This window comes from Phocoena sinus, chromosome 15, assembly GCF_008692025.1.
Source record: "Phocoena sinus isolate mPhoSin1 chromosome 15, mPhoSin1.pri, whole genome shotgun sequence".
Lineage (NCBI taxonomy): Eukaryota > Metazoa > Chordata > Mammalia > Artiodactyla > Phocoenidae > Phocoena > Phocoena sinus.
Window position 1 is genome coordinate 39555929 of NC_045777.1, and position 21476 is coordinate 39577404.

General features: G+C 43.6%; 1 protein-coding gene across 3 annotated transcripts in view; it reads left to right on the plus strand.

Moving 5' to 3' along the window:
• Positions 1–21476, plus strand: part of SPTLC3 (serine palmitoyltransferase long chain base subunit 3) — a 125840-nt gene that overhangs the window by 75921 nt on the left and 28443 nt on the right. For 2 of the 3 annotated variants that reach the window (XM_032603781.1, XM_032603782.1), the window contains 2 exons: positions 6314–6533; positions 14080–14206. In XM_032603781.1, the coding sequence (XP_032459672.1) occupies positions 6314–6533; positions 14080–14206 (347 nt within the window). Of the gene's footprint in view, positions 1–6313; positions 6534–14079; positions 14207–16767; positions 17337–21476 lie in introns of those variants that run through there. The other variant, XM_032603783.1, reaches the window with a different exon arrangement.

Below are 21476 nucleotides of genomic sequence, written 5' to 3' on the forward strand. Positions count from 1 at the left end.
TCACCTGCGCAGGAATCTTGTCTTTAAATGAGACTGTGACCTAAAGGCACTCATTCATAGATAGGAAACAGGACCCTTCTTAAACAGGCCTCAGTACCTCCTGGGACCTCAGTTTCCTCATCCGTAAAATAAGACTAGCCTAGAGTAGAGTTCTGGAACATATGGATGTTCTCATTTGCTGCTCTCACCAGAAAATGAAATTATTTTCCACAAGATTTTCCAAAGGGCCAGGGTTACGCATGTGAAACCAGTAGTTCACAAATGTACTTTTACTTTCCAGAGATGTATTATGGATGTATACTTTGTTAGAATTCACACAAAACCTCCTTAGGGTGTCACTCCCAGATCTTTCTTATCTCTGGCTGTGGTTTGCCCCCATGGGCAAAGTCTCCCTACCACAGACAGCTCCCATAAATCAATTTCTTCAAAACTCCAAAAAAGAGCAGTCAGCCAAACCAGACAGTTTCAAGTAGGTATCAAGGTAGAAAAGGCTAGATACCAAATCCAAGAAGTCAGTAAACTCCACAAAAGCAGTTATGATAATAATAATAATGGTAGCAATAATAATATCGTCATCCATAGATCATGTATGTATTAATATTTATATACAGACTATAGGGGAGTCAGGATTTGGAGGGAGGCCTGGGACATGGGTGTAGATCCTGTGTTGCTGCCTATAACTATGTGCCCTTCATAGGGTTCTTTTGTAAGAATTAAATGAGATCACGTAAGCTAGTGCTTCGAGAAGCCCAGCGCATAGTAAACCCACAACCAAGGGTAGCTGTCTTCATCATTAAATTTATTTTCAGTTGAGGAAGTTGCAACTCAGAAAGCAATAGGCCATCTGCATGCCGAAGCTGTTTGACTCCTGAAGGATGGGTGTCAGAGGACAGGGTTCACATTTATCATGTGTTATTGCTAAACATTTCACATGTGCTATTTTGAGTAAGCGCCTCCAGTACTAAGTTTATTGTGAGGATGAAGAAACTCGGGTTGCAAGACCTAGATAACTTGCCCCTGGGCAGATAACTGAGATAAATCAGAGGTGGGGTTCAAACCAGGTGGCCCTGCTGGGACAGAGGCCCAATGTAAACAGAAGAATCAGCCCATGTGTCCACATTCAATGAAGTGAATGTGGAAAATGCAAGGTCATCCATCTGACTTCCAGCATCAACCTGTCTAGGGCTCGGTTTCTTCATCGGTAAAATCGGGAGATTGAAACTTGAAGTGTAGAGTTCCATGATTCCATAATTTGGGGTTTAGAAGTACAATAGTATTATTTTAGTGTTCTCACATGCATTTTCTTTTAAGTATTGTTTTAAAGTCACAGTCTTCTAGTTTTGTGTCTCTGAGAAGCCTAGTGGTTGATTCATGGTGGTCAAAAAAATCTCAAAATTATTCAAAAATACACCAGAGATGGGCAGAGAGGTCCCAAATAACTGGGGGTATAAACTAGCATAGCTGGAGCCCAAACTTTCAAAATAAAATTAATCACGAAATACTGTCCAACCTTTTCCAAAAATACACATATAAACAAATGTTGAAATCTCAGAATGCCATTTCCTCTAAGAATGTAAGCCATTCTCCTGCCCAAAATAATGTAAGTTTAAGGACTGAGGTCTTCAGTGGTAAACTCTCACCTATACCTCTGTGGTTTAAACAAAGACAAAGAAAAAGAAAACAGTAGTTACTTTATTTTTAATTAAGCTCAGTTCCTTTTTTCCCCTTTCTTTCCACCTTCTTTTCTCCCCTTGGATTGTACTCAGGGCCCACCAAGGAGATTTTTCCACCATGTAAGTTGGCAAACCAGTGGTTTAAATCCCAATCCTGCCAGTAGGTAATATGGTTTATAGGTGGAGGAGAAGGTGGTGAGAGGGAGATTTCAAAAAGTAGTCTTGTTACTCAGCTAATACATTATGTAATAGAAAAGATATAAAGAAATTATTCACTGACTTGCTGGTTTAAAAATCATTCAAGTCCCTGCACAGAACTTCACATTAATTGGTGGAATTATCTTTACCTACAGTTGTATTTTAGTTGTTTTTTTTTTTTTTCTATTCAAGTCAAAAGAAAACACAACCTTCCACTCAGGAAGAAAGAATAAAACACTGTTCTCAGGTTTGTTTGGGTTTTTTTAAAATCGTTTCTGGCAGTGTTCTTTGACAGCAATTTGCAGCAATAACATAGATAGCCTTTTCATGTAAACACCAAACCCAATATCTCACTACAGGGAAAGGTTCAATTCAAATTTGGTCACATTGAGAGAATGAAAACTTAGTGTGGGTAAATATAGTTCTTTATGAAAACTGAATTCCCTCTAGGACTCATGTGTGCCCTACATTAACTCCTGAAATCAGCAGTATTGTGGAGTCATTAATCTTCGAGGAAGAAATATAAACCAGGTGAGCAGGGTCCTAACATCAGCTAGATCGGCCCAAGCAAAGATGGCTAATTAGCTGCCCGGAGTGTCTGCAAACTGTTCAACATTAACTCCGGTTCCTGCCAAACTCAGTTCCAGAACAAAGAATGGCTATTAGTGACATGTCAGGCTTTTAGCATGTTTGTGTTACCAATTTAGAACATTTTAAAAGATGAGAAGATTCTAGAATTTTGAGGGCATACAGCCATTTATTATGTATGACAGCCATATGCTTTCTTCCTGGAAAATTCAACACAGAGCATTGTCAAGGGCTCCCAATTTCTCAAATTAGGCCTCGTTGCTACCATTTCCTCCTAAGCTCCACCTGAGAACAAGAACAACCCAATGGGTGCTCGTTATACGTCAGACACTTTACAAATATTATTTCTAGTCATTCTGATAAGGGCCTTATGAGCAGTGTGCCATCATCATGCTTACTTTATATCCGAGGAAACTGAGGCAGTGAACAGCAAATAAGTTGCCCAAGTCCTCAGTTAGTAAGTGGTGTGGCTACCATCTCAGCTTAGGCAGTCAGCCGGCTGGACCTCCTCCCCGTCAATGGAAACAACTTTAACAAGCAATTACTCTAAGAAAATACTGGAATTAACTTGCAAACTTCTATAAGAGAAGATGACTCTATTTGGTCTTCATGTCATTAAAACCTGAAAACAGCCTTTCAGAATGACCTTGTGAAAAGCACAAGTGTAATAAGCTGGACTTCATTAAAATTAAGAACTTTTTCTCTGCAAGACAATGCCAAGAGCATTAGAAAGACATGCCACAGACTGGGAGAAAATATTTGCAAAAGATACATTTGATAAAGCATCATTATCTAAAAGATACAAAAAACTCTTAGAGCTCAACAATAAGAAAACAAACAACCGGGTTCAAAAATGGGCCAAGGACCTTAACAGATACCTCACCAAAGATTTACAGATGGAAATAAGCACGTGAAAAGATGCTCCGCATCATATGCCATCAGGGAAAATACAAATTAAAACAATGAGATACCACTACACACTTGTTAGAAGTTCACAATCTGGGACACTGACAACAGTAGACGCTGGCAAGAATGTGCAGTAACACAGAGCTCTCATTCACTGCTGGTGGGAATGCAAAATGGTCCAGCCACTTTTGATGACGGATTGGTGGTTTCTTACAAGCATGCTCTGACCATACAATCCAGCAACCATGCTCCTCGGTATTTACCCAAAGGAGTTGAAAACTTGTGTCCACTCAAAACCCTGCACACAGATGTTTGTAGCATCTTTATTTATAATTGCCCAAACTTGGAAGCCACCAAAATGTCCTTCAGTTGGCAAATGGCTAAATAAACTGTGGTCCATCCAGCCAATAGAATTTTATTCAGCACTAAAAAGAAATGATCTGTGGAGCCAATGAAAAGATGTGGAGGAAACTTAAATGCATATTGTTGAGTGAAAGAAGCCAATCTGAAAACGTTACATAGTGTATGATTCTAGCTACATGATGTTCTGGGAAAGGCATTACTATAGAAACAGCAAAAAGATCCCTGGTTGCCATGGGTTGGGTGTGGAGAGGGATAAGTAGGTAAGCACAGTGGATTTTTAGGGCAGTGAAAGTAGTTTGTGTGATGTTATAATGATGGATACGTGTCATTATGCATTCGTCCAAACCCATAGAATGTATGATGCCAAAACTCAGCCTCTGTGCGCCAATACCAAATCAAATCTTGGAGACAGAGTTTTGGGTGAAGTAGAAAAGAATAACATTATTGCTTTGCCAGACAAAGGGGGACACAGGGGCTAATGCTCTCAAAACTGTGTGTCCCAACCTGGGGGGATTTGGTGAGGAGCTTTATAACAATGGTTCAAGGATGGAGCTGCTGATAAGGCTCAGGGTGTATGCAGGGCCTGCATTCCTTTAATCTGGCCTTTGGTGGTCTTTTGATGAGCTTCTGTGGTTCTGGAGGTTATCAAACTGACCTCTCTTGAATGAAGAGCGCTTCATCAAGTAGTTAACATCTTCCATTTGTTGGGGGTTTTAGTTCTGCCAAAACTTGGAAGCAACCAAAATGTCCTTCAGTTGGCAAATGGGTAAATATGAGAAGAGCTCGAAGATATTGTTATGTGTATCCCTTGAGGCAGAACCAGGACCCTGACCCAAGGCCGCACTATTGTTTCTTGACTGCTCTTCCATTGTCTCTGCATCCCCTCTCTTCCCTGATTAGCAACTGTTTGAACCTGCCCTCTGGAACTCAGGGTAGGTCATGAAAGCTGAAACCTATTTCCTACAAATAAGAAACAGGGGACAGAAGGCTTTTGTGCCCAGGAGCCCCACAGGGTCCTGCTTGGTTTCACATACAAGGCCAAGAGTGAACCCTAATATAAACTATGGGCTTTAGATGGTGATGCACCAATGTAGGTTAATCAGTTGAAACAAATGTACCACTTCGGTGGGTGATGTTGATAGTGGGGGAGGGTATGCATATGTCAGGCGGGGGTATATGGGAAATCTCTGTACCCTCTACTCAATTTTGCTGTGAACCTAAAACTGCTCTGAAAAATAAAGTCCTTTAAAAAAAAGAAAAAGCATCCAACACCTGTTGGTCTGGGTAACTATGTAACAGCTGGACTGTTTTGACTGAATCGACCTAACACTTAAATTATTTTTTAATACATTAAATAAATACATAAACTAATTAAGAAGGGAGAAGGTCAACTCTGTTTGTGTCAATTGACTAGTTCTTGAACTAAATTGATGGGTTGCTTAAACTGTTTGACAAGCTCCTTCATGGGGGTGAGGGTGTAAGTCTGTGTGTTTTCATAGAACTCGCCTGTCAGTGCAGTCAAAACTGTGTGAGCTGTGGACACAGCTTAAGAAGTGTTCTGAGAACTGATTAAAGACAAGAGTTCTTCTAAATCCATTGGGTTCCAAGAGGTGCCATGTAAATATCAATGTTCATTTCACTTGCTTATTTACTTCCTGTCTTTCCCTTTGCTGGCGGAAGAGAAGTGTTTTTGCAATTTAAAATACCATGTAAATTTAAAATTACAATAATACCATGAAAAATTAAGCACTTAGGCGACAAAAGTTGATCTATAGTGGTGGTTCTCAGAGTGCTGTTGCCAGCTAGCAGTAGGAGAATCTCCCAGGAGCTTGGCAGAAATGCAAAGTCGAAGCCCATCCCAGACCTATTAAATCAGAAACTCTGTGGGTGGGACCCAGCAATCTGTGTTGTAACAAACCATTCAAGGGACTCTGATGCTCACTCAAGATTGAGAACCATTGCCCTAAAGGAAAAGAAGGGACACCACCAGAATCCTCGAATAAGCCTTTGAGTTCAGTGAGGACTGAACAGGAGACCCTAAGGACTTTCTCCCATGCTTTAATAAATTTATGATGTCTTAAAGTTCTTTTGTGTGTTTTTAATTCCTTCTTTTAATCTTTGGCAGTTCAAGCACTGAGCTTAGGTCAGAGGGAACTGACCAAGTAGACAGTAGCAGGCTGATGAAGATACATCAACATAGAGCAATTTAATTAAAACTAGCAAAATACCTAGAATCCAACATAGTCAGTCTAGTTATGCTAGTCGGCTTTACTAATATTGATAAATTGATCAACAATGCAGTGAGCTGTTTACTTGGGAATTAGCTATAACAACTCTAAGCACTTAAATCCACTGAATGTAAATTATTTTTTTTCCCCAAGTGAAATAATGCCAGAGCAGCCTTACAAGATTGAGAGGTTTGTCTCCACCAAATAAAATATGCCTTCAGAAGAAAGGAATAGCATGTCTCTGCCATCCCCATCTGGTGTCAGGGCAGACTGTCTGAGAAGTACTGAAAGGGAGAGTGACACGGAGTCTCCCTGGAGGGTACACACGGGTGATGAGCATTTCTCCTTCTGCCCTAGCATGGAAGGTTCCATCGCGCGTCTATCCCAGATCGTGGCTCTAAAGAAGAAATACAAGGCTTACCTCTACGTAGATGAAGCTCACAGTATTGGGTCCGTGGGCCAGACCGGCCGCGGTGTGATGGAGTACTTTGCAATGGACCCCAGAGATATTGATGTATTTATGGGCACATTCACCAAAAGCTTTGGCGCCTCGGGAGGTTACATAGCTGGAAGGAAGGTAAGAGACAGATCCCTTGTGTCTGTTTAAAACCTGAATGCCCTCGGAAGGTAGTCTGCGGGGTCTTCTGATTTCCCTGAGAGCTTCAGTTCAGTCCAACACACTTGACTGCTGAGGGCAGCCTTGCCACGGTGTGTTCACAGCCATGGCAGGCCCAGAAGGTCAAGGAGCTCATTCTCTGATAGCGCAGAGGAGCATGTGATGAGTAATCACATGACCATAAAAAGACAACACCGGCTGTGCACACAGGCAAAGACAGTACAAAGGAAAGGGCAGTACCTAAGAAGTCTTAGAATGAATGTCAGTCTTGTAGACAAAGGATGGGGCAGCGGGGTTTATATTTCAGGAAGAGGGAATGATGGCTAACAAGCCACAGAAGTGATGCTGCAGAACGGTAAGTCGTTTGGGTTTTGTGGCGTGAAAAATGCAAGGTGGGTGGTAGAAACAGTGAGCAGAGGTCAGATGCTCAGGACACTGACCCTGTGCTACAAGTTGTGGGTTTTCAGAGTTTTAATCAAAATAGTAGCAAGATTGGAAATGTCTTTTTTAGAGATTTTCTCTGCAAACTAATTCTCTTCCACAATTTTGGATAAGCCATGGGTCAAATCTTGTCATCCTCTGATACCTTATCTAGGTGACATAAGATTCTGATCTGAAGGAATCAGACTGTTAAGTGTTATCCCTGTCGTTCTACTGCCAATGTCACCAAGGGGGTTGCTAAAATAAAACAAATGCTTGAAAGGATTTTAAAAGAAGAGGGAAGGGGTGGAGAGAAAGAAAATGAAATATTAAAACCTGGGTTTCAGGGCTTCCCAGGTGGCGCAGTGGTTGAGAGTCCGCCTGCCGATGCAGGGGACACGGGTTCGTGACCCGGTCCAGGAAGATCCCACATGCTGCGGAGCGGCTGGGCCCGTGAGCCATGGCCGCTGAGCCTGCGCACGATGGAGCCTGTGCTCCGCAACGGGAGAGGCCACAACAGTGAGAGGCCCACACACCGCAAAAAAAAAACAAAACAAAAAAAACCCCTGGGTTTCAGGGCTCAGAGAGCCAGTTAATCTGCTCCTTTATAGGACAGTCTAATCCAAATCCTGATAGCTGTCTCCCCCAGGCCTACACCTGTCCCAGAGAGACTGTGATAGTGTAGCTGGCTCCAGCCAGGAGGGCAAAGAAGGCTCAAAAGCAGTGCATGCCGGTGTCTCGATGGCTTCTCTAAAATTCCTGATTCTTCACTCATTGTCCCCAGCAGGAACAGGAGTTCAGACTCCTGGTAAACCAGTTAGACAAAACCAGAGAGTACGGCGAAAACAGTCTGGTTGTGGAAAGCCCATGATTTAAAACAACAGATTTTATTACGGCCACTGACCCTGCTATGAGATGCGCAAATGCTTAAAACGTCCAGAGCTTTTAGTGGTCTTTACCCTTCAAGAAGCATCACTTGCTTCCGAGCTCAAAGCATTGTTGTTCAGCGTCCTTCCACTGGTCTGTGGGAATTCGCTGGGTGATGCTAAAAACATAGGGAATGCCCAGGATCTTACAAAACTCAGCTAAATCTGGTGAGAGGTTAAACTTTCCGTTTCTCGACTGTCAAAGCAATGGGATCAGAGGGTCTCAAAGTAGGCATGCCCCCGACTCAGGCTACTCGGCTTTGTGATTACTTTAGCAGAAGTTCTGAGCTACAGAATATTTAACCAAGCGTAGCTCTGTTTCCTGAACCAAAGGCACCTGAATAAACTGAAGCGAGTGGATCCTTGAAATGTTGTCAAACTTGGTAGCTGTCATCATGTATGTCCACCTTAGAGTTCCTTCAAGTGATACCCGCTTTAAACAAAGGCTCCTGATGGCCCCTTTAGGACCAGCTCAGTATGGTTCTCTCACATACTCTCCATCCTAAGGTCAGGTGGACTATTTTAAAAGTGTATTTGCTCTTGTCTATGTAACTTCTATTGATTTGGGGTAGATACTGAGCAATTGTGAAAATTATTTAGTATTTACATTAATCAAGAGGGAGATAAAAGTATGTAGATCATTTTTTGCTCTTTAAAAAAACCTCATTTTGTTCATACTTAGACCCTGAGGGCTTCATCATTTCCCCCTTTCCCCTCTCCCCCTCCCCGCCCTCCCCTTCACCTTCCCCTCTCGCTCTCCCTCCCCTTCCCCCTCCTCCCTCCACAAATCCTCTGCAGTCTCTGAATTTACCACTAGGTGGCAGCAAGAATTAGAGCGTGTTTGGCTGACCCATGCAGAGACCTACTGTCCTGAAACAGCAAGACGCAAAACCTAGAAAACACAGGGTAGTTTTCAAGATGTGGAGGGTGAGCAGGAGATAGGAGGTCACTTGAGAAAGTGTCTGCATGGGCCGTTCCGTGATGATTTAAAACTCAGTCAGGTAAACACCTGTCTGGAATCGTTTCGGTGAGACTGTGATAAACCCAGATAAACTGTGGTTTCCTTCTAGCCTAATGAGCCCATGAGTTAATGGAACTTATGCATTTGGTCCTCTGTGCATTTAATTTGTTAAATTAAGTTAATTTTATATTATGTATAGTTTCCATTTAAATCATAGTTTTTACGCCCCTGGACTTTGAAGAATTTTCACTTTCAGTTTGTTTTAAACTATGCTTTTTAATTGATAGGACATAGGGTTGGGCAAATGCTACAGATTTGTTTGAAAAAATAACCTTTCTAGTATCTGTTTAAATAATTTGAGTTCAGAGTTTCATCATACATATTTTTTCTGGGTATTTTAAAGTATATCCAGCATTCTAGATACTAAATACTACAAAAGCAACAAAATTAACCATAAAAAAATGTTAACGTGCACACACTAGGACTTTATATTTTTCTGAAATCTTAATAATTTCAAGTTCACTCTGCTCATGGGCTTCCTAGTAAATCTTGAGATTTCAAAATAATTACTGGAGTCCAAAAATGGCCTTGGAAACCTCGGTCTGAAGAGACCTCTAACCCAGCCTGAAGGAAAACACAACATGGTCTCTCCTTAAGACCAAAGCTAACTCGTAATTCATGGTTCATGGCATCCAGTGGGCAAGTGATAGGAGGAAATCGGAAAACCAGGAACCAAGGCTTCCTTGATGTCCTGCTGAGGGGACTCCAAGAGTCCCACTTTCTGAACCACACAGGTAAATTACCTCCCACCCACACACTCAGATTCTGAGAGAAATTGGACTCAGTCTGAAAGAAATAAGATTATGGGAAAGACAGTCTTACTGCTTAAAGGAAGTGATACTGTGCCGGTGAGGCATCTATTCAAACTAAGGATGCGTGTGACCTTGGCTTTGTGAAGTTTCTCAATTTGATAGGAAAATTGGGGGTTGGGGACACAAAGACCCCTTTACGGATCAAAGGCAGCTTTGTTTTGTTTCTTTGATCTTTGTCAGCAATGCCCCAAGGCTACAGAGAATATTGCTACACCTGTTCCTAAGAATGTAGCTTAATACCTCCCTCTATACTTCAGGGACCCTCACCATCCTTCCTTAGCCCCTAAACCCTTCTGCTCTCCATTAGACCATCAGTATTTACCAGAACCCCACTAAGTACCCACCACTATGGATTATAAGAGAGTGTATAATAAAGTATATAACTCAGTTCCCTACTCTCAAGGAGGTTCCAGTTTCTTTGGAGAAATAAATGTAATAGACAGGAAATATTTTGAGACTGATACAATTCAATCTGTGGTTTAGAACTATGAACACTTGAGTACATTAGGAATTCTCCTCTTCCCCTCTCCTCCAGAGGTGCAATCTCTGTGGATTAGGGCAAGCACCACAGGGATAAGTAGCAGTGAAAGTGGTCCTCTCTGTGCTCCTTGGGCCGTCCCCCACCCTGTGCCAAGCCAGCTCCTCTAGTCTGAAGACTACAGTGCAGAGCTAAGGGGGGTGCAAGGGGGGCAGTAATCTTGGGACAGACTGTTTGGGTCCAAATCCTTGTTATCCCGCCACTTTTTGCACTTTTTGTTTGGATAATTTTCTGATCTGTTCCACGACTCAGTGATCCCACCTGTAAAATGGAGATAAAAATAATACTTATCTCATAGCGTAACTGTGAAGCTGAGTTAATACATGCAAATATACATGTAAAATACACATAAAATTCTCAAAATGGAGCTTCAAGCAGCCAGTGAATATCAGCTCTGGGTATATCAATGAACTGTCAGCTCTACCATCTTTGCAGTCATGCAATCTGCCATCAGGTCTGGGTTCTCCTTTCTTTAGAACGCCTCTCTTTTCCTTTCTTTTCACTCCTACTGTTAACCACCCAATAAGGATGGAGGAAGCGCTGGGCTGAAAATCTTTGGTTTGATGCCCGGATCTACCAACATGCAGTTATGTAACCTTATAGCATTACAAGCGAGCTGGAATAAAGACACTGTAAGAAGTTTTTACATTTTGGTCCCCTCCTCCCAACCCATGCTCCCAGTGTTAAGAATCTCTGAGATGGCAATCCATTAACAATAATTGCCAACAGCATCAGGTATTCACTAGGTACAAGATGCTTCTTAAGCACTGTGTATGTATTAAGTCATTTAATCCTCACAAGGACCCTGAGTTAAGTATTACCCTTATCTCATTTTTCAGAGGAGACTAAGGCACAGAGAGGCTTAGTAACTTGGCCATGGTCACATATCACTAAGTGGCAGAGCCAGGATTTGAACCCGAGTGATCTAGTCTCCACAGCCTGTCTTGTAACTCTGCGGTCAGAACTCCCTTCAAGAGAACAACCCCCCATCACCTTTTCTTGGAGGCAGTAGCTTCTCCCTCTGCCCCCATTTGACTCCTCCATCCTGTGCTGATTAGGATGCCATCCTTATTACTAATTTTAGCACATGTCCATGCCTCTCCCGTCCTCTGTCCAAATCTACCCATCCTTCAAGGTCAGATCATCTCCTCAAAACAGATCTTTCCTGACCACATGAGCCCCATGATCCCATTTCCTGCATCCCACCCGTTCCCTCTTCACTGGCTTCCCCAGCATCCTGCTGGAAGGCACCAGCACTCAGCAGAGAAAGAAAACACCCGCTGCTGCTCACGGAGGATTGTGAAGAGCAGCTTGACTGCGGCTACTCTGGAAAATGACCGCCTCTCTCTCCCTGACCCTCCCGCCACATCCTCCATCGTCAAAGTGAACTTCCTGGATACCATGTGGCCAGTGCCTTCATTCAGGCCAACGTCGCACACATCCTCTTCAGATACAGTGAAAACACTGTTTTTATGAGATTCACTATACAAAATAATGGACAGAAACTTAATTTTGATTTTAATGTAAGTGGAGAATGGCTGCCAGGGACTAGGCTTTCTATCTTCCACCTCTTCTTGGGCTCCGGCATTCAGGACATAGCCCAGAGCACATCCTGTACAAACTTGCTGAATGGAAAGATGGAAGGAGGGAAGAGGCGAGGGGTGGGGAGAGAAGGAGGGGAAGGGAAGGAAGGAAGGAAGGGGGAAGGGAAGGAAGGAAGGGAGGGGGAAGGAAGGAAGGAAGGGAGGGAGGGAGGGAGGGAGGGAGGAAGGGAGGGAAGAAAGGAGAAAGAAAGGAAGGAAAGAAATACTTAGAAATGGAAAGAAAAAGGATTTGAATGGAGAATTTAAAATTAAAATAACTAAAGAGAGGGAACTAAAGATGCAGACCTACTAGAGAATGGGCTTAAGGACACGGGGAGGGGGAAGGGTAAGCTGGGACAAAGTGAGAGAGTGGCATGGATATACATACACTACCAAATGTAAAATAGATAGCTAGTGGGAAGCAGCTGCATAGCACAGGGAGATCAGCTTGGTGCTTTGTGACCACCTAGAGGGATGGGGTAGGGAGGGTGGGAGGGAGATGCAAGAGGGAGGAGATATGGGGATATATGTATATGTATAGCTGATTCACTTTGTTATAAAGCAGAAACTAACACACCATTGCAAAGCAATTATACTCCAATAAAGATGTTAAAAGGGGGGGGGGGGGGAAACCAGAGTAGAAACGATGGGGATGGAAAAGAAGAAACAAACCAACAAAAAGAAATGAAGAGTGTAAAATGAAGGAGAAAGGAAGTCGGGGAAGCAGGAGCTTGGGAGAGGGGATTAAGGATGAAGGACATATTGAAGGAAGCAGGAAGGACAGGATGGAGTTACCTGTTCCCCCTGTGGGCCAGGTAGAGGCATCATGTCACAAACCACCTGTAAGGCAGGCCACTCACTTTACTATGAACCTTTAGGAAAGTTCATAGTAACTTTAGGTACTCTCTACTTACTTACCTATTAACTTTGGTTACTAGTTCATAGGAAGATAAACTATGTACATTTAAAATGCTTGGGTAACGACCCATGGTTGGGAGCAAACACAACACCCATAACCCGAGGGAGAAAAGTGACAGGTGGGCACAGTCCCAGGGGCAGAGGTGGGAGTGGATGTGGCCGGTGAAGGGGAGTTAGGACGAGATGGGCCTGCTCAAAGCAGAGCTCTCCCCAGTTCATCTTCCAGGGAATGATCAGAGTAGATCCTAAGTGGGATCCTAAGCTGTGTCGTTATCCTGGGAGAGAAGGCGGCTGATGCTTTACAGACCCCACTGCTAATGCAAAGCCACTATGGGCCCACTAGCTTTTCTGCAGGACAACCCCGAGGGTCCTGGGTTATGAGTCAGGAAAGGTGGGCCAATGGATGGTCTGCCTGGCCAGGGCTGAGTGCCTCCAGGTACCAGCTCTGAGTCCCTCACCATCGCTGTAGAATGAGGTGATTGGAGATTCTTCAGGCTCTCAGCATGCTTACCTGGGACCTCAGGTTTGGCCTCAAGGGTCAGACATGCAGGTGGAGAATCATTCCTACCACTGTACGGGCCAGCATCCTGCAGTGGGTCAGCGCTCCAAATAGGGTTACACAAAAATCCCAACAGTTGTCTCCTGCTCAAGGCACAACTAAAGTTTTTCTGGTCCTCATCTCCACACTGGTTTAATTTCTCTCCTCTCCCTCCTGCTGCTCCCTTCCCCTGAAAGTTTTCTTTTTATCTTTGTCTGTCTTCTTTCTTCAAGACAATTCTACTTGCTCTACTTGGAGCCTCCCTTATCTACTCCCGCTGGTAATATCCCCTCTCCTTCCTCGGCCATCTGGTAGCCCCGCTGCATAAACTAGTCTGCATGTCTTGTTATTTTTCCAGCCATTACTCCTCCACGGGCACAAGCTAATGTAATATGCTCAAGGGCAAAAAACACGTCCCGGATTTTTCTTTGGACTCTCCTGAATACTAAACCAGTGCTTGTGTGGGCTAGGTACCCAAACAAATGTCTAGGAAACCACTTTTCCTTTACACATCTGGTTTTGCCTTACAGAACTCCACTCCAAATTTGCAGCATCCCATTGTTGTATACCTTCTAGGTTGTTTAGGGAGAGACTAAGAAGAAAGGATACAAAAAATAAAGAGTTTGGTGATACCCATTGAAAATCAGACCACATTCGAGAATCAAATGTCTTGTGCGATGATGGGTGGGGATGGGGCCACTAACACTGAGATTTATTTGCCTTCTTTTTGGATTTTCTTCCTGTATTAAAGGACCTTGTGGATTATTTACGGGCTCACTCACATAGCGCTGCTTATGCCACCTCCATGAGCCCCCCGATAGCAGAGCAAGTCATCAGAGCAATGAAATTCATCATGGGACTAGATGGGACCACACAAGGTAAGAGGGTCTGCAGCAAGCACATCTCCCTTTCCTAGACCTCTCCCTGTCTCCCTTCTGCCCCATCAACCTCCCCCCTTTTCAAATATACATTTCTGTCTTTTTTTTTTCTTTTTTTGGCCGCATCGCGTGCCATGTGGGATCTCAGTTCCCGGACCAGGGATTGAACCCACTCCCCCTGCAGTGGAAGTGCAGAGTCTTAACCACTGGATCTCCAGGGAAGTCCCTATACACCTTTGTCTTAACCAATTTGTAAATCAAGCCATATGCACATCAATAGTACATAATACATAAGAGTACACAGTATATAAATGTACTAGAACTGCCGTCAGCACACAAAAAAGCGGAGGATCCTCTTTTAAAGCAATGAAAACTTTCTAATTCACCTCTTAATGTGATCAGCAAATGTGGATACTTTTGTTTATGAAGCCAAACTTGGTGTGTGTTTGCCTGTGCTTTCTTGGAACTGTCACTTGTGTTTCCCTGGGAACAAACTAGTCAATTTAATATTCGTTTTTTTCATCCAGCCACCCATCTATCTCATCATTCATTCATTCATTCATTCATTACCAGCCAGGAGCTGGGGAGAAGAAAGTCACCACTGCCCATTTAAGAATATATGGACAAAACACTCACAACGATAACCTACCAGCCATTTCTTTGATGTTGGATCACCACAGCCAAGGTGTGCTACTTTGTTCAACTCAAATGAGCTTAATCTTTTTTTTTGAAAAATGGTTTCATCAAAGGCTCTTGGGGCTTCCCTGGTGGCGCAGTGGTTGAGAGTCCGCCTGCCGATGCAGGGGACACGGGTTCGTGCCCCAGTCCGGGAAGATCCCACATGCCGTGGAGCAGCTAGGCCCGTGAGCCATGGCCACTGAGCCTGCGCGTCCGGGAGCCTGTGCTCCGCAACGGTAGAGGGCACGACAGTGAGAGGCCCGCGTACCACAAAAAAAAAAAAAAAAAAAAAAAAAAAAAAGGCTCTTGGAACTCTCCATCTTTCATATACAGTTTATAGAGCTTCTACTATTTATCACAATGGGGAACAGTGATGGCTAGGGCAGTTCTTGCTGTCAGGCAGTCTAGTGAGTGTGTTTGTAGAAGCAGCAAATTACCCTGGCCTCAGACCTGCTCACTGGACTATACAATCTGTGTGCCCTGACCCACCTCTCAGCTGATGTGAAACGCTATACTGTCTAGTGCAATGTTCCAAGCCTACTATTTCAGTAGAAATATGGAGAGATCCATCATTTTTCAATTTTATTAAAACAGCAGAATACTTTATTCCCATACACATTTTACCCAGAAGCCTACTATATATAAAACAGATTAAAACAGGGCTGGTGCGGATGACGTAGTGTCTCTATGTACCTCCAAACCAATGGTCCCTGAAGCCATTCCACTGAGCCCCCGTGCTCCTCAGTCACTGGGTTGAAAAGGATAGACTTTTCTTTTTCACTAAAGCAAGAAAAAGGCTTGGAGGGTGACTTTGTTCCTCTATGTAAAATGCAATGATTGACTGACCTTCAGGTCATTTCCAGCCATGTCTTTTGGGTTTTATGATTCTGTGTCTTATTGAATAGTCCGTGTGAAAGAGAAATTCGTCGCAAAACACCGAGCTGATCTCCCTGTGCTATGCTGCTGCTTCCCACTAGCTAACTATTTTACATTTGGTAGTGTATATATGTCGATGCTACTCTCACATCACCTCACTTCCCCCTCCCCTTCCCTGTGTCCTTAAGTCCATTCTCTATGTCTACATCTTTATTCCTGCCCTGCCACTAGGTTCATCAGTACCATATATATATATATTTTTTAGCTTCCATATATATGCATTAGCATGTGGTATTTGTTTTTCTCTTTTGCTTTGCTACGACCTAGAGGGGTGGGATAGGGAGGGTGGGAGGGAGGCTCAAGAGGGAGGGAATATAGGGATATATGTATGCATATGGTTGATTCACTTTTGTACAACAGAAGCTAACACAGTATTGTGAAGCAATTATACTCCAATAAAGATCTATTAAAAAACAAACAAACAAAAAAAAGGAAATGCGAATCCAGTCCATCCATGGTGCAATGCTTAAGGGCATAAACTGAAAGCAGCTGCCTGGACTTGACTCCTGGGATACTACTTAACTTGCTGTGGTCTTAGGCAAGTGAGTTCACTGATCTGCTCAACCCTGAGCAAGTTACCTGTCTGTGCTTCAGTTCTTCCAGCTGTAAAATAAGGAAAGGGATATTGATGAACTAAGGTTTTTGTGAGAATGAGGTAAAATAAGACATATAAAATGCTTCATTATGACTGAAAACAATTCCATCTATAGTAAGCATTGTATAATTGCTTACTGCATTACTTGGTATTATTCCTGAGGTGTTCAAGAAGTATTTGGACTATGTCTTGGAGAAGCTGTAGAAAGGATTCTTGTGATGCAGGTGAGGTAAAGCTAGATTTCCTTCAAGGTCCTGGATTAGTCAGGATAAGCTAAATTATGCCAGTGTAACAAATAAACCTTGAGAATCTCAAAGACTTACCTGAATCAAAGTTTATTTCTTGCTCGCAGATCTAATACCAGATCTAATACAAATCGGACATCTCCCTGCACACTTCTTCTCCGTAGGAAGTGACTCAGGCTTCTGCGAGCTTGAGGCTTGGCCATCTCAGCAACTGGCCTCCACAGTCACCATGGTAGAAAGAAAGATCAGCCCGGAAGTGACACATCACCTTGCTTACCATGCATTGGCCAAAACTAGTCACATGGCCCACCTGAATTTGGGGAAATGGTGGTGGTAAACTAAGAGATATGGATACAGATATGAATAAGCAGATATCTTTAAACCTTCTAAAGCTGAAACTCGAAATAGACCTGTCTCCATTCCCACATGAACTGTCCAGTTGTGTGAAAAAACTGGTCCGGAACCACTGGAACTCTCTCAAAGTCATCTTAATGATCTTGACTATGTGCATTTCTTAATGGAAAACAATTATTTGAGACTAAAGCTAAAATGCCAGTTAAATGAATTGTCCTATGATGACCAGAATTATCCATTGGTCATATTTTCAAGATGAATAACTAGAAACAAGTTACCCTGAAAATTAGCCTATGTCTTAATAAAGATCACTAATTTCTTAAACCCTGTAGTATATATATTATCAGCATCCGTTGACTAACATGTCCCCAACTTGACAATTTTTTCCTTCCCACCCCTGGATGGCTTTACCACTTCATCACAGACAGAACTCACTCTGTTTATCTGACCAAAAAGATCTGCAGAAAAGTTACATTTAAAGACATGATCATAAGAACTTTGATAGCTATCTATCGTCAGTTTCTCTTCCTCTGAGGGGAGAGATATTTCCCTTGGTTCTCTCTCTTACCTGGTCATTATTTTTAACCTCCCAGTTAAAGGGTCTCACTTCACCCTTCCTGCCATCTTAAGAGAAAAAGGAAAGAAATGAGAGAAGGATACGTGTTCAGTCTGTGTTCTCAGAGTCAAGTGAAGGGGAATCAGGGAGAAAGATCGGACAGTTTCTTTTCAAAGGAACTAACAAAAGAAAGTGATAAAAAAGAAACCTGACTGAATCATCGGCCAAGTTTCAGATGGTTCCGCCTGACAGGGCTTTTGAAGAATTCAAAAGCACACAGTGAACCATCACGCTGGCCTCATTGACAACAATGCCTGCTTTAAATAAGATAAACAAGTCTGGTTGGGAACGTTGCAGTAACTCACCCCTTTCTGCAAAGACAGAGCACCTCTCAGGGTAAAGTTGCCCGAAGCTCAAAGGGCTGCACTTCATGGAGCCAGAGCTACCTTACGGGATCTGAGAAAGCACCCTGCTCCGAGCCTTGATGTCCGGCTGCTCCCCTGCCGCTGTGATTGGAGCCTTTCAAGGCTTTGTTCTGGGTTGAGTTTGGGGAGCGGTTGGCCAGATCTGTTGCTTGATGGATGTCTTCACTTTAGTCCGCAAGGCAAAGCCATACGCTTCAAAGAAAGGCAGACGACAGGAATAAGGCCAGTGTTCTTTGAAGCCGAGGTTCAAAGATGAAGTAGCAGTCCCAGTGAAATGACAATGTTTATGAACGAACAGCCACCTTGACTCTGCAGCCAGGCTGCTCGTGGAGTTAATGCACCGCAACCTGAGGGGCTGCAAGCCACCCAGGCCTTCCACAGGCACCGAGGCCCTTCTCGTCTCCTGGCCTGTCACTTCGTGCAGTGCAAGGAACCCAAAGTGGAGATTTGGTTTCTCCATCCTAGTGGATGTTGGGTGGTCCCCCAGCCAAACCAATGCTGTAAGCCCTTCAAGGGCAAGAACTGTGTCATGAATGAACTTGGTGTCCCTCTGAGTGCCAAGCCCAGTGCTCAGCTTAATAAATATGCCACGACTCAAGTTCCATCTTGCAGACCCACCAGATTTCAGGTCAGCGTTTATGCTAAACAAGGAGCCTTGAAAGGCTCCCAGATGGAGGGAACGTTTATCTCATAGGACTGGGGGCTGGGAGTCAGTCCCACACCAGTTGTGGCAGCTGAAGGGATGACTCAGTGATGGGGATACCTCGGTGATGAACACCACTTTTGAAGAGATCCAGAAAGATGGCTCTGTCATTTTCTTCATCAAGACGGGGCCCAGGCAGGAGGGTGAGGCCCAAGCGACACCAACCACTCCCCTAAAGAAAGCATCATCAACGATTGTCTTATTATTTATTTAAATCTTTGATGCATATTTTTCAATTAATAAGTCAACATACTTTTTGAACCCCCAGTTTGGGGTCTCTGTCCCCCAACTCTGGGTAACCTTTTACTTCTCAGAGAAAATGGAAGTTGTATCGCGTGGAGGGGTTAGGGCGCGTGCTTTGCAGCCAGACTGCATGGGGCCCGGTCCTCGACCCACCACTTGCTCCCTGAATGGCAAGTTGCATAGTAAGCACCCAATGAAGGTGAAAATTACTATTATTTTTAACTCATCTGCTTTCCTTCTCTAACTTTTCCAATAGTTTTTATGCACCCTGGAATCTTCCTGTCTCTCAGGCCTTACACCTACTCCACTAGCAAATCCTGCAGCACTTCCTTTGACATATCCCAGGATCAGGTCCCTTCTCACCCTCTCCACCATCGCCTCCATCACCTCTCACCTGGATCACTGGAATGATCTCCACTCCCCACTCTTGCCATTTTATGACTTGTTCTCCACACAGAAGCCAAAATTATCTCTTAAAAAAATGTAGGGGCTTCCCGGGTGGCGCAGTGGTTGAGAGTCGGCCTGCTAATGCAGGGGACACGGGTTCGAGCCTTGGTCTGGGAAGATCCCACATGCCGCGGAGCAACTAGGCCCGTGAGCCACAACTACTGAGCCTGCGCGTCTGGAGCCTGTGCTCCGCAACAAGAGAGGCCGTGATGGTGAGAGGCCCGCGCACCGTGATGAAGAGTGGCCCCCACTTGCCACAACTTGAGAAAGCCTTCGCACAGGAACGAAGACCCAACACAGCAAAAAAATAAATTAAATAAATTAATAAACTCCTAACCCCAACATTAAAAAAAAAAAAAAAATGTAACCCAGACTATATCACCCCTTCACTCAGAACTTTTCATTGTTTTCCATCTTTCCCAGTGTAAAGTCCAGACTTTGGGCTTCCGGGCTTCTCCTGATGTGGTCTCTTCCATATTTCCCACCACTCTTTCCCTTGCTTGGTCCACTCCAAGTAGCTGGCATACTTGTTTTTCCTAGAATGCAGGGAACAGCTCCCACAAAGGATCTTTGCACTTGCTGGCCTTTCTAGAACATCATGTCAAGCCAACACAGGCATAGCCCACTCCCTCACTTTCCTCACGTCTTTGCTCAAAATCAGCCTTATGAGAGGAGCAGCTGTATCCTTAATTTCACACCCCTTCTTGTCCCTCTAATTCTCCTCACCTTGCTTCAGTCTTAGTAGCATTTATGAGCACCTGATAAATTATACACGTATCTGCTTATTTTCTGGTTTCCCACTAGGATGTAAACTCCAGAACAAGCATTTTGTCTGTCTTGTTCCTGACACCGAGAACAGTGCCTGGCAATGACAAGTTCTCAACAAATATTTGTTGAATCCTTCTCTCTTTCCCTCTTAGCTCAGCAAATAAAGGACCCTTATCTCTTCCACATCTCTGTGCTTGATTCTCTCCCTTCCCACCTTCTAAAGGCACCGGCCGCTTTTCTCAACCAGGAACCTGTTCATCTCCTTCATCGTAAAAATCCTCCCCTCACCCCTTCTGTTTCAATAGCTGTCAAGTCGCACACCTTCCATTGCTGCAAATCTTCTCAGAAGAATGGCCGTCTGCCTGCCCCCACTACTGCTCCCTCTCAGCCATCAGCCCTCATCCTCTGCCCATTTCCATGGACTCTGTCCCCTCAGAGGTCGCCGCTGCCCTCTGACCCTGTTAGTCCTCCTCCAGCTGAACTTGACTGACCTTTCCACCTCATCCTCTCTCCTTGAGAACAGTCTTCCCTTAGTTGTGGAAGATGCTGTTCTTTCCTGGTTCTCTTTTATTTATTTGTCTGTTCTTCCTCCCCTTCTCTGCTAGTTCTTCTTCCCATTTGCATTTGCCAGAATTCCATCCTCTGCTCTCTTTACATTCCCCTCTGCACATGTATGCCCCCCTTTTTCTTTTCTGTGATGTAAGAACGTGCTTCTCAAACTTGAGCCTGTATCAGTGTCTCATGGAAAGGTGATGAAAATTTCTCCACTTCAGAACAGACAATAGATCACTCCATTGGCTAAGGCATTACTTATCTGACCAAAATGGCTCTAGGAAAAAGAATCTCTGTGATTTCATCAACTTTTCCTACTGTTACTTCAGTGCTAGGCTGATGGGATAATCACCAACGCTGTGAATCACAAAACCGTTTTTTGCTATCATATACATGGAAATATTTGATTTGTTTATAATTGAGTGGTCAGTAGTGTTTCCCTAGAGAGGAAAAGAGTAGTGGAAATTTACTTACAAGTGAAAATAAATACAGAGTTCCAATTCCTAACATATAATATCCAACTTCAGTAGAATACAGCTTCATCTTTGCTAATAAAATCTCCTATGCTTAAACAATAAAGTTAAGAAAAATAGAATTTTCTATTTTTCTTCAAAGTCACACGTGTCCCTCTTTGCCTGTAAACAGAAGGAGTTTCTGGGTGACAGGGTGGGGGACGTGTCTGGATGTTGTATAGGTAGAGAAAAACTAAAGGTAAATTCAAGATGGAATAATGAATTGTGTTCTTCCTGGAAATAAAGGAATTAGCTA